Source organism: Nilaparvata lugens, chromosome X (genome assembly GCF_014356525.2).
Source record: "Nilaparvata lugens isolate BPH chromosome X, ASM1435652v1, whole genome shotgun sequence".
NCBI lineage: Eukaryota > Metazoa > Arthropoda > Insecta > Hemiptera > Delphacidae > Nilaparvata > Nilaparvata lugens.
Window position 1 is genome coordinate 38886351 of NC_052518.1, and position 22513 is coordinate 38908863.

The window sequence follows — 22513 nt, forward strand, 5'->3', positions numbered from 1 at the left end:
CTATCAACCTCAGCTCCATTAATTTCATAACGGATTTCAGAAAATAGAAAAGCGAAAAATCCTGGTACACATGCTGCTGTATTTATTGCCTTTCCATCTGTTGTGGTAAGTGTAAATTCCAAGTGAAGATAACTCTCTGATGGGAGAGTATATATATCAGTTTGTTGGACACATAATTTGATCTCATCATTGGCTGCAAAACTTCTATTGTAGGGTGCATGAGTGTGAAAATCATAAGAGGTAATGCTGTCGTCTGAAAACGGTCCGCTTCTCCTCCTCCTCCTCATCCTCCTTCCACCCTAGACGTCGCGGCAGCACCTCATTCAACACATATAGACAGCAGGTGCACCATTATGAAGAAGAAGATGACGATTATACCCGCAACATGCTCGTATTACCCCCAATACAACCAGAGCGCCAAGAGGATGTGCCCTATCCTCTAACGCCTGAAGGCTTCCCTGATTGGGATCTTATAAATCTTAGAAATGGAGATGAACCCCACTATTCTAATTTCACTAATGCGCGGCCTGGATAATAGGATTCATCATAATGTAATTGAACACACTTTACCTCCTTCTACTTTTCATACACTAAATAGCTGGTTAGACAAAATAAAAAAAGACAATTAGATTTTTCGGCTTTATAGCCTTTTTTTTATTAACAACACAAAGTTAAACAATTTTTTCAATTACATTGTTTGTGTTTACAAATCACATTATATTTTTTAAATAATCTCAAAAGTTTTTTTAATCTTACTACTACTACTTTATCAGACCGAATGAACCGTTCCAGTTAAGGGGCGGTATTCTTTAATTACATCGTAGATCATGAGACAATAGGCACGTGTAGATTCTGGGATATTTTCACTGGCTTCAAAATCAACCCTTATGTCCACACTGCCGGTTTTCAGCGTTTCTGTCTGTCGTGAACAATCGAAAACAAATAACGGCAACTTTTGTAGAGCAGACTTTGGTAGGAGTGGAATTCCGGCACGTGTATCTCCGTGATTATAGGTTCCATTGAATTGTGTGTACATGTTATACATTCGAGAATCATCCCCATTAATAGTTTCGTAGGGAAAGTAACGTGTATTCAGATAAACACGTACATCTTTCACTTTACACTTGTCAAAATGAGAAGCATTCTTTGTCGTAACACCACGTCTTGCAGTTTGCAACGCAACAACAATATACCTTGGTTTTTCCATATGTGATGCAGTTTTCACGTTCCATGAATGCTTTGTGCTTGATGGTACAGACGGATACTCATAAAGTTCCCAATGCCTGAATGACATTTGTATAGGTGTATCATCTCTAACCATTTTCAATAGAGAAAGTTTTGCTTCATCAGAAACCTCAATGTACGGTATCCTCCACTCTAGGTGTTTAATGTCAATTTTACCGTCGGTATTAAGACAATCAATATCGTTGGCAGCTCGTCTCAACACTAATTCTTGTTTGACATTCAGCATAATACGTCTATAGTCTTCCGCAAAACCCATCAGATAGCGTAGTGGTACATCGAGAATATTTGTGTCTGTTCCATTCACCGAAAATGGTTTAAATCCGTTGGTAGAATCGTAATAATAGCCGGAATTCTCCATTTTCTCCTGTTCATCTTTTTCAAAAGTGACAGCATTTTTCAAAAGTGTAGTTATGCCTGGACTTCGAGTACTATCAACCTCAGCCCCATTAATTTCATAACGGATTTCAGAAAATAGAAAAGCGAAAAATCCTGGTACACATGCTGCTGTATTTATTGCCTTTCCATCTGTTGTGGTAAGTGTAAATTCCAAGTGAAGATAACTCTCTGATGGGAGAGTATATATATCAGTTTGTTGGACACATAATTTGATCTCATCATTGGCTGCAAAACTTCTATTGTAGGGTGCATGAGTGTGAAAATCATAAGAGGTAATGCTGTCGTCTGAAAACGGTCCGCTTCTCCTTACATCCAAAATTGACATTTTTTTTCTTATTCACTTTGTTCTTTTTGTACTAATTACGCGTAGTCCTCTGTTTAGTAGATAATTAATACTTTTAGATGTTAGCTCTGCAGTGTCTGGCAGACGAATGACGTTTTTGTTAGTCGTTCCTGTATTATTAATATTTGGCAAATCCAATAGTCGTGTAGAATCTTCTTCTTCTTCTCTTCCTTCTCGCCTATAATTACCACCAAGTCGTTTAACAAACAATAGTACCATTATTGCTGTTTTCTCAGATGAAGAGTAATATTGATTTGTTCGTTACGAAAATTAACTAGTCGTCCACTTTCGTCTACAATTTGCAATGTAATAGAACTTATGCGTTTGCTGTCCACAGGCAAATAGACTACAGTGTTTGCTACGATAGCTATTTTATAGCCAGGATCGATCATAGGGTAAAACTCGTAGAGAACATGGTCCTGTACACCGTTTGTGAATGAACCGTGAACAATATCACACAGTACACGTACAACATTAGGTCTATCCAATTTCATTGCTACGTCACTCTTTGCTTCTAAATTAGGTTCTATAATTCTATTACTTTTAACTCCCAACAGTTTACCTATTGAGTCGTCCGACGAAAATCTTAATTGACAATCACATTTGAAAGAACATTTCATTGTGGAGGGATCTAGTGCAAGATTTAATTTAACACCATGCTCTTTCAATCTAGACTCTAATAAATCTTTTATTGTTTGAAATTCGAAACTGCCTTCTGGAAGAAATATACTTTGCCATTGTTCTCCTTCTCCTCCTCCTCCTATGCTAATCTCATCTTGTTCTTTATTCTTAGTCACTTTTTCCTTTTTTCCCCCCTTCTCCTTCTCCTTCTCCTCACCACCACCACCACCACCACCACCTATGGACGGTGATGTTTTTGAAGGTAGACTCCACAGCGAATAACTATCCACCATGCCAATACCGAGAATTTCGTCATGTGTAAGTTCTAATCGATTAGCAGTAGTATTAGTATTAATAGTACTATTACTTCGTTTCTGTTTTGGTTTTTTGGTCAAGAATTCCAACCTATTGTTGAAACCATTTTCTACATTTGGAATTGAGTTATTGCATGTAAAACTGAGCAATCCTAGCTCCCAACCTCCATTGTTGCCTTCCTCATCATCTCTAGTATCTATTGGCGGATAAAACTCACTTACCAAAATAGGCTTGTTACCGCCAAAACAAAGCATCTTGTTATGTCAAAGTTGACTCACTCAATGACAACACCTGTTAATGCATTGTGTTTTTATATTCTAGATTTTGCGGAAAATCAATAGTGAGTGAGGATAGTCTCTCTCTCTCTCTCTCTCTCTCTTATTCTAAAGAATAGGTAAGTTGTTAAAAAAACTGAGAAGATAAGTTAATCACACACACACTTTATTTTATTCATTTTCAAACTTACATAAAATTGTGGTTATTCATTTACAAACTTACATAATATTGAGATTACAAAAAATGAGTGCCATATATTTCATCTACAAGAAATTTTAAACATAAGTGTCCACAAATGTGTGAGTAAACATTCTCTTGTTTACGTTCTAAATTGTATTCTATTGTTGTGGCCGGTGTTTGTCCACGACGCATGTAGGCTATAAATTCATGTGGTGGTCTAAGATTGCCAAAAGCGTCAAAGTAGTGAACAACATTGTCCTTCTTCACATAGCACACCCAATGTGTTCCTTGTCCACCTAGTATATCGAGATTTATACACGCGCACTCTTGACTTCGTGGTCCACAAAGAGGTAATGTATTACGCATAAAGACACCACGAAAATTTTTCAATCGTAAAATACAAGCATACTTGTAGAGATCAGCTTCGCTAAGTGCTCTATCTGGTAAGGCTATTATCGAAGTTTTTAATGTGGATGATGACATTTTCTCCTTCTGCTGCTCCTCCCCACTCCTCCTCCTCTTCCTCTCACCATGTATGGCTGTAACTGCGGTTGACGTCTCAAATAGATTCCTCGACCTGACACTACCCTCCCCCTCATCCGTTTTCTCCTTATCGTACTGTGTAGTTTTGTTGGTCTGTTTGCTTTTCTTCTTCTTCTTCTCAGACTCATCCCGCCTCCAAAAGTTGATTTTGCTTTCATAATATTGGTTACAGCTAATGCCGCTGCTTTTTCCAATAGACCCGCGTCTGAAGATGTTACTCTGCTCCAAGCACGCTCTGCTAACTCTCTATCAGCTACTGCCCTGCTTGCTGTGTCGCTGCTGTTCGCGTATGCAATATCGTGCTTCTTGCAAGCTTCGTCCAATTTATTTACACCTGGGTCGTTTCTTGCTAATCTTTTAGCTAATTTTGTCCCTGGTCCGCAGTACGAGTAGCCTACAAATTAAAAAAAAAAAACATATCGCCATAATTATTATTATATCTAGATTGACTACAGCTTATCTTGCACTATACTGTTGAGAATATTTTTTTTTTACCTGGTATGTGGAGTTCCACAGGTAATAAGTCAATGGATTTATTTATAACACTTCCAACTGCACCAGAAATATCACTCAGAATTCCACGTCCTTTTTTTGAGTGACTTTTTCCTCCACCACTTGAAGAAGAAGAACAAGTACTCAATATCTTCCCCTTTCCAAAGACAGCCATCAAATGGTTTGTTTCAATCGATAAGTGCTGTATTTATTGCATTCTGCTAATGAGTCTTTCTTTTATAAGCTCTTGATGTAGAGTATCGTGTGACAATTCCTTTGAAATTGCATCGGCAATAATTGCAAACGCAGACACTGTAATTTCTCTCACTCTTTCCATTAGTGTTTCACTATTCAACAGTGATTTAATCATCTCTTCTTCTGTTAATTGCGTTGATGGCGAAGATGTAAATTCTTTAATTGCTTGCTCAATCAACTGTTTACACGTATTTACATTGATAGCGTCTCTATTGTTACGTGGATTACCAACATTAGTAACTCGTCTGCCACGGATATTAATGTTTCCAACAGGATCCATTTCTGTTAACAGTTGGTTACTTGTTCTTCTTCTGATGTTGTTGCTACGACAATAACGATAATACTGAAGAGCACTAGACCTCATTTCACCATAAAAGTCACCAACCAACTGAACACATTTCTACCTAATCGCATCCTTTTCTTTTTTGTTAAAACCCCTTTCCATCACATTTTTCCTCCTCCTCCTCCGCCTCACTTAAATTGGTGCCGGTGCAATGCCCTCTATATATCCATTTTCAATTAGTTCTTCTAAAATTGAATTGATTTCGTTTTGATGACCAGTATTGCCAACTGCGTGTGATTCATCAAGCAGGTGGAGCCTATCAACCAACTCATTAGGGTTATTCCAGTAAATGTAGTCGATGAATGTATTATTGTCACTGTTGTCTGGAACAATATTGTACAGAGTTTTCAATCCTCGACCTTGTACTTTCTTTTGCTGCTGCTGCATCAATGGTGTACGAGCCGCTGCTGGTGATAATGATTTTTTCAGCAGGTCATCATCATCAGCTGTTGTTGTTGTTGATGGTTTCTTTGGAGTAGCTTCATCGGCGAGTTGTAGTATTTTTTTAATTATTGACTTATACTTGATTTGATTGTAATTAGCAATTTTGCCATCGGTACGATAACCTTTTCTATAAACATTAGTCCAATTAAGAATTCGTCTGTAAATGCGTTTATCTTTTTCAGTTACTAGAAATATGTAGGGATTTTTCATGAAAATCAGCTCGCAAAGTCCTTGTGTAACTGAAAACTTGCGTACACCTAATTCTCCAGTTTGTTCATCTCTTTTAGGATTACTTAGAATTATTTCACTACCATCATTGTCGAATGTCATTACTTTGCTACCCAGAAAATATTTTCCACTAAATGGTTTGATTCTTGGTCCAAAATGTTGATCAATCTCCTTTTCTTTTTTCAACCATCTCAAAATATAACTGCCCAATATAGTATTTTCGGATAGTGTCGTTTGTGATACAGGTAACGTAGTTTCCTCTTCCTCTTCATCCTCCTCCTCCTCCTCATCTCCATCCTCCTCCTCCTCCTCCTCCTCCTCCTCCTCCTCCTCCTCCTCCTCCTCCTCCCTAGTTTTATTAACATCATCATCATCGTCTTGCAATAAACGTCTCTTTATTGAAGAAACTGCAGCTGACACGCTCCTATTCTCTTCCTTTTTCACTTGTTCGTTATTGTCTCCTCCTCCTCCACTCTCCTTTGCACTGTCACTTTTCTCCAAAATCGAAGGTAGAAGAGAAGTAGTAGTAGTAGATGATGATAAGCTGTGTTTCCGTTTTCCAAGGCTGGATTGAGATAACGGTGTAGACGAAGAGTGTTGCTGATGAAAGTAATTTGTTTCAGGATATAGTGATTGCTGATGATGATGATGCTGTATTGATGTTGACGAAGTGTTGTCATCGCTACGGTTGAGAATAAGATTTGTAATATCCTTGAGTGGATCCAAGAGCGGTTGCATTCGTTTAGTGTTTTGTTCGTCGCTCGAAGATAAATCTTGAGTAAGTGCTTTGTGTTTCTGTTTTATATAACGTTTCAGCTTACTTATCTCAGTAGTAGTTGTCAATTTATTCTTTAGTTTACTGTTCTTTTTCTCTTTCTTCTTCTTCTTCTTTTCCCTAGTCTTCTTACTTATGTTGCTGTTACCACCACCACCAGCACCAAGTGCTCCACCCCCCTCCATCGCAATAACTAGCACTAGACTGAAGTTATTTCGGTTGTGCACTGACTAAAAATGCATCGAATCCTTGTCTGTAGCGTCCATTATCCTTGTCTGATGTACAGTCAATAACTAGAAACGCATGCGCGGATGACGACCATACATTATCGCACATGGTTTGGAATTCGTCCAGTGACATATCACCACTGCACACATGATCTCTGAACAAGTGTTTTGTATTCAACTGGTCCTGTTGGAACACGATTAGAAAATTAGCATTGTCTCGTATCAATTGTTTTGGTATACGGCTGTAGGTTTGTGCCAAATAAAAACAATCCACATTACTGTGTCTTCCCGTTATGAAGTAACGTCGTATAGCATCTTGTTGTTCACAAATTACATCGTCAAATATAATTATAGAGTTGGGGGGCAGTTCGTGGGGTGGGGGAATTTCTTCGCTTACGTCACACTCTGTGTAACTGAGTTCCGGCGAGAGACCACTCATAACGGCACGTAAAAAATTGTATTTATCTTGAAATGTTGTTTTGGAAAATAAGTAGATATGTGAGAAACGAATACCATTTGGATTGAATAGTATGTTGAATAGTACGTTTGTTTTACCACAGCCTGATGGTCCACATATAATGCATCTCACATGATTCGGAAATAGAGAACTGTGTCTTTTGTTTTTCCCTCCCACCTGTTGTTTCAAAGTTCTACCGACAATACAATCAAAATCGATAACTGGTAGCTTTTGTTTAGTTTCAACAAGTTCAATATTTCTTCTTCTACTTTTTCCACCTCCTCCTCCTCCTCCTCCTCCTCCTCCTCCACTTATCATCATTATCAGATCAAATCAGAACGATTGATCCAAGAATTATAACTATTATCATAACCTTTCCAACTGACTAACAACTTATTACCCTGTCTCTTTATAACTTTATCGATTTCAAACACTTCGGGCACAGTAGTTTTTAAAAGCTCCTCAGCATAGAATCCTCCTTTTATAGGTTGTTTACGGTAGTCTTCCAATTCGTAGGTTACAGGGAGTGTTGGTCTAACACGTGTGACTGTAAACAGTTCGTTTGTCCAATTCGGAAGGTAGCCCTTGTCAAATATCATTTTATACTTGCTTATACGAACTCTGTCACCGGGCTCGATTTTCTGCCAGTGTCCTGGATAGAAATTTGGCACTACCACCTTTGTTGACAGTTTTTGACGGAATTTACGACGATTTTCGGCGATTTGGTCCAAAAGTAGTTGCTCATGTTTTTCATTTACTTCGACGGGCCGCATACCAATTGTTCTATGCACCTTTTCATTGTATTTGTTAACTAAGCTATCGATTATGTCTATCCACTTATAAGAGCCTCGTTCGGTAAACATAGTCCACATTGACTGCTTTAATGTCCTATTGAATCTTTCGATAATTGAGGCTTTCTTATCAGAATAGCTAGTATAGTGATTAATATTATAGCGTTTCATTAGATTGGCAAACTTGGAGTTTATAAATTCTTTTCCACTGTCAGTTTGAAGGTTATGTGTGCTGCCATGTCTATCGAGTATAGGAATAAACGCATCGACTATCTCATTGGCAGATTTATTTTTAATTGGTACTGCGTGTGCAAACTTGCTCAGACAATTTATTATTGTTAAAATGTATTTGTAGCCTTTGTTGTGTCGCGAGTAGGGTATCATTTCAACCAAGTCGGCTTGTAGTAAATCTTTTAACCCCTTTAATGTCACCTGTCTTGTAGGGTAGTTTTTCAAAGCCGGTTTGTGTAGTTCCTTGGCTATTACAGTTTTTTCATTTTCAATCTTTTTTTTACTCTCATTCTCCATTATGAAACACCACCACCACCAGCACTTCTTTTCACCAATAGCGCACAAAAAATGAAAATGGTTTACAAATAGGTATTACCTTTATATTTATAAGACTATATCGAGTAAATATTTATAATAACCCAAGCATGTAGTTCGGGGTCAATGGCTTCTACCATTTCACAATACGTTCTACTTGTGGGAAATTCGATAACTAATCCTTGGCCATTGTTGAAAGCAAGAATGCTGGTAGCATGAAAGAAAGTATTGCTCATTAAGCCTAGGAAATTCTCTGCAGAACCAAATGGTTCTCTAACATGTGTATTGTTGAAATCAAACACAACTTCTACAATCCACCTTGTACCACATGTGTATTGACAACAATTTTGACTCAAACAATTAGACATTTTTCCCCAATACGAGCAACACATTTTTTTCGTAAGATGATGGTTAGCTGATGAAAGTGAACCGGTTAGCACTACTGCAAGCTATTGAGGGTGATGTAGAGTGTGATGGAGATAAGGTGTACACCTTGTTGTCGTCTAATAATGCTGAACAACACCCCCCCCTCTTCGTGACAGTATGAAGCACAACTCACAACTGAACTAATGTATCCAGATTCATGAAGATCTATAAATGGAAATGAGTCATGTGCGCATGTCATATTTAGTCGAGAACAAAGGAATAAATCTAAATTGAAAATAGCCCAGCAACAGTCATATACCAAGTGTGTTGAGAGTATTTAGGTTAGTAGTTATATTGTTCATAACAGTGTGTTTTTTTCTTGTTCTCTACAGATTATAATGTTGGAGAAATTAATCACGAAAGTGACTGCACAAAGCACAATGTAAGATTCATCCTCTCCAAATTTGATGAACGACGCATCATCATCATCATCGTCACCATCATCACCTGCAATTCCAATTGAACCTGCACATACAGCATCTAGAAGTTCTCCTAATAATAATTGTAGTAGTAGTGTCTATATAATAGACATTCAAGGATTTAAAGACAATAATGGAGAACTAGTTGCTAAAGAACTTGTATTTCTTCAGTCAAGTGAAGATCGCGGATGTCAAAGTGTAGTGACAAGGCAATATTTTTTTGAACAACCGTATCCAAATACCTGTTTGACAACGAGTACAATGAATGCCAATAACAGTTTAGTGACCAAACACGGGCTGAGGTGGGGGGAGTGTGGTCTAATGGGCCAACAGCAATTACTACCCTACAGATGTTTTAAACATGTTATTGTTGATACAATTGAAGGGTGGTTGTTCAATCCAACCAAAAGACAAGGAAATAGAATAGAAATCTATGTTTATGGGTTTGACATACTGACTCTCCTATACAAACAATTAGATGGTGTAATTCACGATTATGTTCGAATTATTGATATTTCGTGTGAGTATGCTTCTGATTTTAGACCACCAAACCTTGATGGACTGTTAAAGAAATGTAGTAGCTCAATTTCACATGTCTATTGTGAAGAACATTATTTACTTACATTATTGGAGGAAATACGTCTATGTATACAAGAATCTCTTGCACAACAGCAGAATAGTGTTGGTGCCGATAGACATAACTATAGATGTTCATTGCAGATTGTCCATGCTTTGCATGGCTATATCAAAAAATCAATGTTGAAATTGACCATGAATATGTAATACCAATTGAATAAATAAATGTACTTTGTGTGTGTGTGTTAACCAAAATATATATTATTTTCCTCTCTCTCTCTCAAAATCAATGTTGAAATTGACAATGATTATGTAATACCAATTGAATAAATAAATGTACTTTGTGTGTGTGTGTGTGTGTGTGTGTTAACCAAAATATATATTATTTTCCTCTCTCTCTCTCAAAATCAATGTTGAAATTGACAATGATTATGTAATACCAATTGAATAAATAAATGTACTTTGTGTGTGTGTGTGTTAACCAAAATATATATTATTTTATTTGCCTCTCTCTCTCTTCTTTACCCATCTTCACTTACTGTATTATTTCATATTACAACAGTTGAAATTGACAATGATTATGTAATACCAATTGAATAAATAAATGTACTTTGTGTGTGTGTGTTAACCAAAATATATATTATTTTATTTGCCTCTCTCTCTCTCACTCTTCTTTACCCATCTTCACTCACTGTATTATTTCATATTACAACACAAACAGTGTGTGTGAAATCAATACTCTGGCACGAGCGCCAGCGGGACAGACAAGCGTCCTTTTTTACGGCTTCTTATTAGCCAATCAATAACTACAAAGGTAAGTAACAGAGGTGAGAAAAACACTGGGGGTAAATTACGCAACCTGCAGTACAGCTAATCAATACTCTCAGTGTGTGAGTTCACTCACAAACCTTACTGGGAAGGTAAGGTGGAAATCAATAGCTATTAAATTTCAAATAGCACCTATTAGATGTACAACAATATTGTGTCTGTGAAAATCAATACTTGGACACTGAGCGTGTGTGCGCGCCTTAGCAGTCTGCTTATGGCGGGAGAAAAGATTTTCAGGTGGAAAAGTCTAGTTGGAGGTTATACTTCTAAATATTTAATTTCACTAGCCTATTTTCATATTATGTCTGTGTGAAATCAATACTCTGGCACGAGCGCCAGCGGGACAGACAAGCGTCCTTTTTTACGGCTTCTTATTAGCCAATCAATAACTACAAAGGTAAGTAACAGAGGTGAGAAAAACACTGGGGGTAAATTACGCAACCTGCAGTACAGCTAATCAATACTCTCAGTGTGTGAGTTCACTCACAAACCTTACTGGGAAGGTAAGGTGGAAATCAATAGCTATTAAATTTCAAATAGCACCTATTAGATGTACAACAATATTGTGTCTGTGAAAATCAATACTTGGACACTGAGCGTGTGTGCGCGCCTTAGCAGTCTGCTTATGGCGGGAGAAAAGATTTTCAGGTGGAAAAGTCTAGTTGGAGGTTATACTTCTAAATATTTAATTTCAATAGCCTATATTCATATTATGTCTGTGTGAAATCAATACTCTGGCACGAGCGCCAGCGGGACAGACAAGCGTCCTTTTTTACGGCTTCTTATTAGCCAATCAATAACTACAAAGGTAAGTAACAGAGGTGAGAAAAACACTGGGGTAAATTACGCAACCTGCAGTACAGCTAATCAATACTCTCAGTGTGTGTTCTGGGTCTAGAAGTAGTGTGAGTTCACTCACAAACCTTACTGGGAAGGTAAGGTGGAAATCAATAGCTATTAAATTTCAAATAGCACCTATTAGATGTACAACAATATTGTGTCTGTGAAAATCAATACTTGGACACTGAGCATGTGTGCGCGCCTTAGCAGTCTGCTTATGGCGGGAAAAGATTTTTCAGGTGGAAAAGTCTAGTTGGAGGTTATACTTCTAAATATTTAATTACAATAGCCTATATTCATATTATGTCTGTGTGAAATCAATACTTGGAGCGCGCGCGCGCATGCACTTAGCAGTCTGCTTATGGCGGGAGAAAAGATTTTGAGGTGGTAAAGTCTAGTTGGAGGTTATACTTCTAAATATTTAATTTCAATAGCCTATATTCATATTATGTCTGTGTGAAATCAATACTTGGAGTGCGCGCGCGCACGCGCAGCTTATGGTGGGAAGAAAATGGAGGGAAGTCTATTTGAGGTTAGGAAAAATGGCGGGAAGAAAATGGAGGGAAGTCTATTTGAGGTTAGGAAAAATGGAGGGAAATTTAGGCGGGAAAAGGTCAAATGACGTCACTGAACAGCTGCGAGGTCAAGTGACGTCACTGGTCAGCTGATGGGGTGGCGGGGGGGAGGGGGAGGGGGGGAAAACAGCTGATTTGAATCTTATGCTGTCCTTTTTATCCTACTACTATTAAATTTTATAAAACTTTAAAGTGAAAAAGCACTCACATTCTTTTATGTGGCGACGTCCGTTTTGTGCTGGTATCGCACATTTTCAAGTCAAACAGGAACTGAAGTGTTTAAGGTTATGAGGGTGAAATTTGGTGGGGGTGGAGGGGAGTTTTGGTGGTTAATGGAGGAGTATTCAAATGAGTTTGTCAAACAGGGTGAGGGAGGAAAAGTTAATTTGGTCATTTAGAATATTGTTTGGCTGTTGTTTGGTGTGTTTGTATATTTCAAACTGTTCTAGTACATTTAATTTTCTGTTTTTGTAGGAATAGTGGATTATTTCGAGGTTGTTGTCTATGTCAGGGTGTGTATGGTCAGTGGAGATAATGTGTGCTGCAAAGGTGGAATGGGAGGACGGATGGGTAATGGCTCTTGTGTGTTCTTTGAATCTTATATAGGAATTTCTAGCTGTTTTACCTATGTAGAATTTGCTGCAATCTCTACAATTTAGCTTATAAATTCCTGGTCTATTGTATTGATTTTGAGAGGTGTTGTGTGGGGACAAGAGTTTTTTCAGTGAGTTTTTTGTTCTGTATGCAGGACAAGCAAGGTTTGTATTTTATTTTCTTGAATGATGCTGCTATTTTGTAAGTTTTATTGTTGTGGTATGTGAGGGTGACGAATGCTGTATGATTATCAGTGTTTATTTGTCAGAGTTTTGTGGATTGTTCTTGTTGTTTTTAATTTTTTGTAGTAGTTTGTCAATCATTGAGGGTTTGTATCCATTTTGTTGTGCAATATATTTTATTGTGTGCAGTTCAGTGTTGTAATCTGTGGTTGTCATTGGGATATTTATTAATCTGTATAGCATGTGGTTGTAGGCTGCAAGTTTGTGTTGGATAGGGTGATTTGAAGTGCAATGGATTGTGGTGTCGGTTGTTGTGGGCTTTCTGTATATTTTGAATGTTTTGAATGATTGGTTCTGTTTTGTGATGGTGATATCCAGGAAATTTATGCTGTTGTTGGTTTCTAATTCAAGTGTGAACGTCAAATTTGGGTGTATGCGGTTGAGGTGGGTGTGTAGTGTTTCAAGTTGTCGTTTGTTCCCCCTGTATAGTATTGATATGTCATCTACATATCGGAACCAAGTGAGTATTCTATTGGATTGGATGTGTGATTTGGGATCATGGTTGTGTAGGATGTGTTTTTGTTCTATAGTGTGAATGAAAATCTCTGCTAGGATGCAAGATATGGGTGATCCCATAGGGAGGCCATGGGGTAAAATAGAATTTACTATTGAATTCAAAATATTCTTGTGAGGTTTCTAGTTTGGTTAGAGTTATTATTTCTTGCATAATGTCCTGTGGGGTGTTGTTTGATTGTAGCATATCTTCTAGGTATTTTATTGTCTCCTGTATAGGTACATTGGTGTAAAGATTGGAGATGTCAAATGAAGCCAATGTTGAATTATGTGGAATCTGGATTTTTTGAAGTTTGTTTGTTAGTTCTATGTTGTTTTTTTACAGCAGTGTGTTCATGGAATGTTATATGTTGTCTTATTGTTTTATCTAGATGTTTTGCTAGGTTGTGGGCCGGGGCTAGTGTGTGGTTAATTAGAGGTCGAATGGGTACATCAGGTTTGTGGATCTTGGGTAGGGCGTTCAATTTGGGAGCTGATGGGTTTATGTTTTTGAGGTGTTTTTTGTTGGTATGTGGTATAATATGTTGGGTCTGGTTGATGGCATTCTTTATTTGAGCCTGGTATTTGAGAGTGGGGTCATGTTCTAGTTCAATAATGTTGTTGTTTGTGATGAATTGCTCTACCTTTGAGTTTAGAGCATCTTGTTTCATTATTACAGTGATTTGTCCTTTGTCAGCTGTAGTTATGACTAGGTTATGTTCTTGTTGTTTTTTGTTGATATTTTTCATGATTTTGTAGTCAGCATTTGAGTGCAATGATTGTGTGTTTCAAGGGTGTAAATGTATTTTTAGGTATGTTAATGTTATGTTATAATCCCTTGTTGAGTAGGTTGATCTCTAATTGATTGAAACTAACTTGTGTGGTGTTGATGGTGCGACTATGGAAAGGTTGGGAAGATTGAAGCTTTGGAGTTTGTGTATTGGACAGTTTTTCAAATTTTCGGTTGTGTTTTGTTAAAAACATAACATAAACATACCTAAAAATACATCTACACACTTGAAACACACAATCATTGATACCGAAACAGCCAACTGTTACCGGAACAAACGACAACTTGAAACACTACACACCCACCTCAACCGCATACACCCAAATTTGACGTTCACACTTGAATTAGAAACCAACAACAGCATAAATTTCCTGGATATCACCATCACAAAACAGAACAAATCATTCAAAACATTCAAAATATACAGAAAGCCCACAACAACCGACACCACAATCCATTGCACTTCAAATCACCCTATCCAACACAAACTTGCAGCCTACAACCACATGCTATACAGATTAATAAATATCCCAATGACAACCACAGATTACAACACTGAACTGCACACAATAAAATATATTGCACAACAAAATGGATACAAACCCTCAATGATTGACAAACTACTACAAAAAATTAAAAACAACAAGAACAATCCACAAAACTCTGACAAATAAACACTGACAATCATACAGCATTCGTCACCCTCACATACCACAACAATAAAACTTACAAAATAGCAGAATCATTCAAGAAAATAAAATACAAGGTTGCATACAGAACAAAAAACTCACTGAAAAAACTCTTGTCCCCACACAACACCTCTCAAAATCAATACAATAGACCAGGAATTTATAAGCTAAATTGTAGAGATTGCAGCAAATTCTACATAGGTAAAACAGCTAGAAATTCCAATATAAGATTCAAAGAACACACAAGAGCCATTACCCATCCGTCCTCCCATTCCACCTTTGCAGCACACATTATCTCCACTGACCATACACACCCTGACATAGACAACAACCTCGAAATAATCCACTATTCCTACAAAAACAGAAAATTAAATGTACTAGAACAGTTTGAAATATACAAACACACCAAACAACAGCCAAACAATATTCTAAATGACCAAATTAACTTTTCCTCCCTCACCCTGTTTGACAAACTCATTTGAATACTCCTCCATTAACCACCAAAACTCCCCTCCACCCCCACCAAATTTCACCCTCATAACCTTAAACACTTCAGTTCCTGTTTGGCTTGAAAATGTGCGATACCAGCACGAAATATACGTCACCACATCAAAGAATGTGAGTGCTTTTTCACTTTAAAGTTTTATAAAATTTAATATATAATAGTAATAATAATAGTGGTAACAAGATGGATAACCAACAACAAATTTAATTTTGTATATAACCGTTATGTCGGTAAAATACATAGTTTTCGAGTTATATGCGAGAAACCAAAAAATGGTACCTTTGAACCACCCCACCCCCTTAGCACAAGGGGTAGGGGTGGGGACTTTTGATATGTTTTTTTTTTTTCAATGAATAATGAAATTGTTGCCAAATACAAGAAATATTTTTTACAAATAAAATAATCATTAAATTACAATCGTTTTTGGTGTGACTGGAAAAAGAAGCCTTGAGCTCAAGCCACAAGTTCTAAAAATAAGAAATACGTTTTTTTAATCTAATACAGTAACAGCAGTACAAATGATACGATTCTGTTGATGGATGATAATCTATGGATGTTGAATACTATCAATAATCAAGTTCTTGATAAAAAAAATATAGATGCACAGAAAAATAATATAAAAATTATCGAGATTTGATAATTTTTACACAATTAATATTGCCAAAGTATGTTTACCTCCTTACTACCCTAAACAGATCTGCGGGGTCAAAAATTGTCTTCCAAACGTTCCCCTCCATACTCCATAACCTTTCCTTGACCAGACTATTGGAACATTACCGTATTTTGTTATTAGTTTAGCTGTTTCCCTTGCAAAACTCCAGTATCATTACTACCAACTGCGTTTTTATATCAAAAAATGACAATTTTACTAATCAATAATAAGATTCTTATTATTATATTCCCATTATTTCTACTTACATGATCATGTTTTATAGCTAGAATTGTGAACAGCTGACGGATGGTAGGAACATTTGGCACCACCTTAAATGTTCCATCTCAATGAATCTCCTCAGCCTCATACCGCTTTCCAGAGGTTTTACTATAAAAACAACCGTCTCCGTTCCCTCCCCTCCAATTGTTTTGTAAAAGTGTTTGGTGCCATTGGAATCTTCGTATTGCCCTTCTAACAATTCCTCATACTGCTGGTACCTAAGTGTTAGGAATAGGAGGCATTACTTTTTTCGGGACCTCTTCATGGAAGGCAGCATTTGAGGATATGTCAACCTGGTCGCGATGATTGTCTGCTCTCTAAAAATAAAAATAAAATAAACTAGTGACCTCCTAGGTTGGAGAACTCACTCAAGAACTTACTGTTTGTATTGTAATATCTGAAACCCACAACTTCTAATTGTACAGAGTTGATGAAAATTATGAAAGCAGTTAAATATTTCTTTCACAAGCATAATTTGACTGGAGATTTCATTGGGAATCCTATTTCAAATGAAGGATTACTCTGTCGGCTTTCTCTGGCTTTCAGGAATGCGATCTCCGGGACAGGAAAAGTGTTCCCAATCCCTATTGGAGGTCCTCTTGCTATTCCAATCGAAATTGGCAAGATAAAAAGGCCCTGGAACAGGGCTTCACTGGAGGTCACCGAGTCCAACACCTCGGTCACCGGCTGTCTGTGGCTCTCAGGAATGCGATCTCCGGGACGGGAAAAGTGTTCCCAATCCCTATTGGAGGTCCTCTTGCTCCAATGGAGCAAGTTCGGATGGAACTTTCCATCATTGAAAATATTCTCCACTTCAATAATTCAAATACAACTTGGAACGAAGCAATGCTAATTGGAACTCTAGAGCAAAATTTCAACTAATTGAAATTGCTCACCAGTGTGAAATACGCTACAACTACAGCCCACCGAATTCATTGATGTGCATTCTGGGTACAAGTCATTATCAATTCAGTCGCTTTCAGGCAAACCTTCTCATCCTATCAGAAAATTTGTATGGCAAGTGAATGCTTTACACAATCAGCTATAACGTTGATATAATTTGGTAGGCGCTCTTTAAATCAGGTAGGCGCTCTTAATTACCACCCCTTTGTCCAAAGCGACCTCTCCAGTCTCCACTCGTATTTTTTGCATTGTCAAAGCAATTTATATACTCACCTTATTTCAATAAAATACCAGGCTTGTCCCTAATGGGAAACAATGGTTAACTACTCATTTGTTGCATGGGCTTCAGTGACGGGGCCTTCTACCAACTAGTTCATTCACAATTGTTGCAGCAAATCAAAGCAATTTATATACTCACCTTATTTCAATAAAATACCAGGCTTGTCCCTAATGGGAAACAATGGTTAACTACTCATTTGTTGCATGGGCTTCAGTGACGGGGCCTTCTACCAACTAGTTCATTCACAATTGTTGCAGCAAATTACCACGAGAGTCCTGTGTAACAATATTCATTGTTCCAATTATGAATGATGAATATTATGCGAATTATCATGAGGAGTTGGTCTGTTATGAAAATTTATTTCACTGCTATGCTTTTCTGCATTGTGAGTATCGACTTTGTTAGTGTGTGCATTTCATTCCAACCGAAATTGGAGCGATGAACGAGCCCTGGATCAGGACTTCACCGTAAGTCGCCTAGTTGGATACTCCCTGTAACCGGCTCTCTGGAGTCGTCAGGAATACGGTTTACGAGTTGGAACAAATTGGTCCAGTCTCTAGATGCCTTCGTTCTCCTATTCCGATCCTCTTCGGAATATTCTTGAGCCCCGTTAGATTTTAGTCAAAATATAACTTGTCGTTGCAGGTTGCAACAAGCTGGATAGCTGCCACAAAGTGTGAATGATGTTGTTCGAACCTCGCCTTCACGCTAACGCTGTACTTAGATGCCACACATGTCTGCCTCCAAGCATCTCTGTCCACCGCTGCACTTTCCCATCTTCGCACCCCAATTACTGCTGCATCCTTATCCACTACATCTATCCATCTTGTTCTGGGTCACCCTTTCCTTCGCCGGCCATATATTTTCCCTTCCATTGCCATTTTTGGGGGGTAGGCATCATCAGCTCGTACCAGGTGTCCTGCCCACCTCAGCCTGCGAACTCGCATCACAGTGGCTATATCTGCATACTGGTACAGCCTATAAAGTTCGTCATTATGTCTCCTACGCCAGACTCCTGCTTCCTGTATGCCTCCAAACACTCTTCTCAGGATCTTTCTTTCAAAGACGCCCAGCATTCTTTCATCCGCCACCGTAGTTGCCCATGTTTCACTACCATACAGTAAGACAGGCATGATGATTGTTCTGTATAGCAGCAGCTTGGTCTTTCTACTTAGAGTACGTTTTTTCATCAGAGTTGTTAGCGCGTAATAGCATCTATTGGCTAGCATAACCCTTCGCCTTACTTCTTTACTTGAATCGTTTCTGGAGTTTATAGAAGATCCCAGGTATACAAACTCTTCTACGATTTCGAAGTTTTTCCCCTGGATCTCTATGCTTTGGCCATGCTCTCGCCCTTCTCCAGAGTTGGAGGCCACCATAACTTTGGATTTATTCTCATTTACTACCAGACCGATTCTTTTTGCAGCTTCCTCCAACCGCGTGTAGGCGTCCTTCATAGCTGCTGGCGATCTACATGCGATTTCCACATCATCTGCATACGCAAATATCTGAGTCAGTCTATTGTACAGTGATCCTCTAGTATTAATTTGCGAGTCCCTGATTACTTTTTCTAGAGCAAGGTTGAAAAGCAAACATGAAAGGGCATCCCCCTGCCTTACACCACTTTCCACTTCAAAGGGCTCTGATAAGCTACTTCCAATCCTTACATAACATACCACCTTCTTCATTGTCATCTGCAACAGTCTCACAAGCTTCCTTGGCATATTCATCTCCACCATAGCCTCATACAATTTACTCCTAATGATACTAATAATAGGTACTATATAAAAATATGAACCAGTAAATTAAAACAGTTTCTGACGACGATTAAAATTCTCGTATAATAATTTCAGATGATGATTTGCTGATAATTTTCTGAGTTTATCAATTGCTTCCGAAAAGAGTTTTTACTTTTTTCTCTTCAACAAACTGAACTTCGACAATACAATATATTTATAGTATTGTTTCTTGATGTGATTTTCTGTTTTTGGTAATTAATCAACATAAATAATATTGAAAAAGAATTGGTTGACGTGTGCAGATCCCACTTCATAAATGGGCTGACTGGGCTATAGCCCAGGGCGCAAAATATTTAGGGGCGCCAATTTTCATTTGCTTAGTTGTAATATTCCACTCTAGAAAAACCAAGTATTTTAATTTTGATTCAGACGATGTTTTATAGGCTATTGACATAGTATTGACATAAGTACTCTTACAGTCTAATTATTCTCAAAATAGAAGCTAATTATGTGAGAGAAAGAGCGAAGAAGAGAACACACGTTTGATAGTGGAGAGGAATTTTTGCGCATTCGTTATGTCAATAAACAAATTCCTGTTCTTGACTCCTAGATACTCTACCCTTCACCATCAAAATCACTGATTCATTGAAATCGAACTTGAGTAGACGATAAAAATCTTATATGTTATCGGACCGCTTTGAAAATGTTGTCACTTCGGTTATCTAAATAATCTTCAAATGAATCTATAGCAAAGGCTGTAACAAAAGTTGGTGAAGTGCTAACAAGGTGAAGACGTCTCTGAATTAAAGGAAATAAGGGCTGGAGTTCCACAAGGTAGTGTTATTGGACCAGTTCTTTATGTGCTATACACAAGCGATCTTCCTGGATTTGGATGCAGTGACAATTGCTACTTTTGCTGATGATACTGGCAGAAGGGGAAACAGTAAAAGAAGCAGCTACAAAACTGCAGAATGCTAGCAAGAGATTCAGTGACTGGACCAAAAAATGGAGAATTCGATTGAATGAAATGAAGTCCATTCATATCAACTTCATCAACAAAAATATCCATGATCCGATTCGAATAAATCTGAATGGGAATGTAGTACCACACAGCAAAATATCTTGGAATGACTCTTGACGCCAAGTTGAAATGGAAAGAGCATATCAAGATCAGAAGTATCAGCTCAGAAGCTGCTGTGAACGGTTGATTTAACGTTGTGCTCTCTTATCTAACTACTTTCTTGTTCTGCCAAGCTTGTTTGATTCTATGTCTTGCTAAGTATTCTGTTAACCCATCCAGCCGTATTTTGTGAATGAACGGTTATAATTTATTCTATAATTTTACTCAAGTATAGCTTCACCCATCACTTTTTTTTTAAATAATATTAAGAGTTAGTTTTTGTGTTGAGTCAGGCGTACGTTTCTGCAATGAGTCAGTGTAATATTTGCAATCAGTCGGTGAACAGGAATGCTAAAGATAAAATAGACTGTTCGCGCTGTAAAAACTTTTTTCACGGCAAATGTGTGAATTTGGGTGATACTGAGTTGGAACAATTGTCTAGTAGTAATTGGACCTGTGCTCACTGTGAGGCAAATTACCGTATTCAGCGGGCGTGTTCTGATTCGACGCCAGTGAGAGGGACAGTTCCAGTGGCCAATAGTGCAGTCGGCTCATTTGTTACCGTGGAAAACTTGAACTCTTCTATAGCGGATCTTAAAACATTCATTGAGCAGTCTAATATGAAAATGCAACAGGATTTATCAGTTTCTATTCTTGCTTGCACTACGAAGATTGATGAGTGTTATGAGGCGCTAACTAGACAGGCCGAGCTTATCAAAGAACAACAAACGGCTATTGATAGGCTCTCTGAAGAAAACAAATGCCTACGTAAAAAACTGGATAATGTCGAGCTGGAAATGGATGAACTACAGCAGTATTCCAGGAGGAATAATGTGGAAATCTATGGAGTCCCAACTACTCAGGGGGAGAATGTATCGAAAATTGTGCTTGATGTATGCAAATCGGTGGGCATGGACATATCTAAGCATTCGATTGATGCATGCCATAGGCTGAAGAAGAGAAACAATCGACCTACTTCCGGAATTATTGTCAAGTTTGTTCGTCGCACTGATGCAGAGGATCTACTGTTAAGAAGAAAGAAGAAGCGTGATTTAAACACTAATCATATCGGTTTTACTGGTGAGGCGGCTCCTATTTTCATAAACAAATCACTGACGGCAAAGAGGAGTAAGTTGTTCGCGAAAGTTAAACAATTCCAACATGATGCAGGTTACAAATATGTTTGGACGGATTTTGCGGGGAGAGTGAGGATTAGATTCAGGGAGGGGGACAGAGCTATTGTTATCAACTCAGAGGACGATCTGCAGAACTTATCAGTGAGTGGACTAGGGCGAGATGAATAGAGTGAAACCTTATCATGATAATTGACTTATGAGTACCTACTATTCTAATACTTATTGGACTTTGCTTACCTACCTTGTATAGTTTTTGATTTGTTTTTTTCCTCTTTTCATTCACTCATTTTTCTTTTCTCATTCCTTCTCATTAACATCATTCTTTGTTATGTTGTGATAGTATATAGTCATAGTTGTATTGTTGATGTCATCTCGGGTCAGCTGTTCTGTGAAAACTGGCTTTCATTGCCAATCACTGTAGATTAGTTGAAGTGCACGTCGATCTAGAGATTGTGCTTATCTGTTCTTGTGATAAGGCAGTGGGGCAAGTTCACAGATCTCGGCTTGGTATCGCAATGCTATCCATAGCTGGTTTTACTGCATTTGTTGCTTGGATCGATGGTGGTACTTTGATAAACCATTCTCGATAGGTACTGTCCGTTTCGAGTTGGTTGATAGTGTATTTTTCTGTTAGTTCAAACGTTTTTGTTTACGTTGTAGCTCTACAGTTACGTTGATGATAATGATTATGATGTTTATGATGATTGTTAATGCAAGTTGATTGTTGAGTGATGTGTGAGGTGTGAATGGGATTTATGTATTTTTTTTAACCCCTTAATATGTTTTGCAAGAGTAAAACACTCTCTGAATGTGGGTATTATATTTATATGGTTCAAATTAAACTTATCAATTGACTTATTGTTTCCTGATCGCGGCTGGTTTAGGTTAACTATTATGAGTTTATTTCTTATATATATATATTTTTTATTTTACATGGTTTCTTTATTATAC

General features: G+C 37.7%; 3 protein-coding genes across 4 annotated transcripts in view; 1 reads left to right on the forward strand and 2 right to left on the reverse strand.

Moving 5' to 3' along the window:
• LOC120355009 overlaps positions 1 to 16486 on the reverse strand; it is a 39174-nt gene extending 22688 nt beyond the window's left edge. Inside the window, exon 1 of the mRNA XM_039443240.1 lies at positions 16372 to 16486. The gene's annotated coding sequence lies outside the window, so the exon portion shown is untranslated. The remainder of the gene's footprint in view (positions 1 to 16371) is intronic.
• LOC111055163 (ABC transporter F family member 4-like) lies at positions 649 to 6607 on the reverse strand. 2 transcript variants are annotated; one of them, XM_039443238.1, is made up of 2 exons: positions 5205 to 6607; positions 649 to 852 (listed from the first exon to the last, which is right to left on the reverse strand). In XM_039443238.1, the coding sequence occupies exons 1-2, from the start codon at positions 6417 to 6419 to the stop codon at positions 826 to 828; spliced, it is 1242 nt and encodes a 413-aa protein (XP_039299172.1). In that variant the 5' UTR covers positions 6420 to 6607; the 3' UTR covers positions 649 to 825. The 2 variants fall into 2 exon arrangements, with proteins under 2 accessions (XP_039299172.1, XP_039299171.1); XM_039443237.1 differs by lacking the exon at positions 649 to 852 and adding an exon at positions 4044 to 4313 and having other exon boundaries at positions 4415 to 6607.
• A 4248-nt stretch (positions 16487 to 20734) lies between the features above and the next one.
• LOC111047474 lies at positions 20735 to 21730 on the forward strand. Its single transcript, XM_022333235.1, has one exon. It carries the CDS (start codon positions 20735 to 20737, stop codon positions 21728 to 21730), a length of 996 nt encoding a protein of 331 aa, XP_022188927.1.
• Positions 21731 to 22513: the final 783 nt, after the last annotated feature.

What these genes read in the sequence shown, in the direction of transcription:
- LOC111055163 (XM_039443237.1), bottom strand. Translation starts at nt 6,419, where the DNA reads ATGCAACCGCTCTTGGATCCACTCAAGGATATTACAAATCTTATTCTC.
- LOC111047474 (XM_022333235.1), top strand. Translation starts at nt 20,735, where the DNA reads ATGAGTCAGTGTAATATTTGCAATCAGTCGGTGAACAGGAATGCTAAA.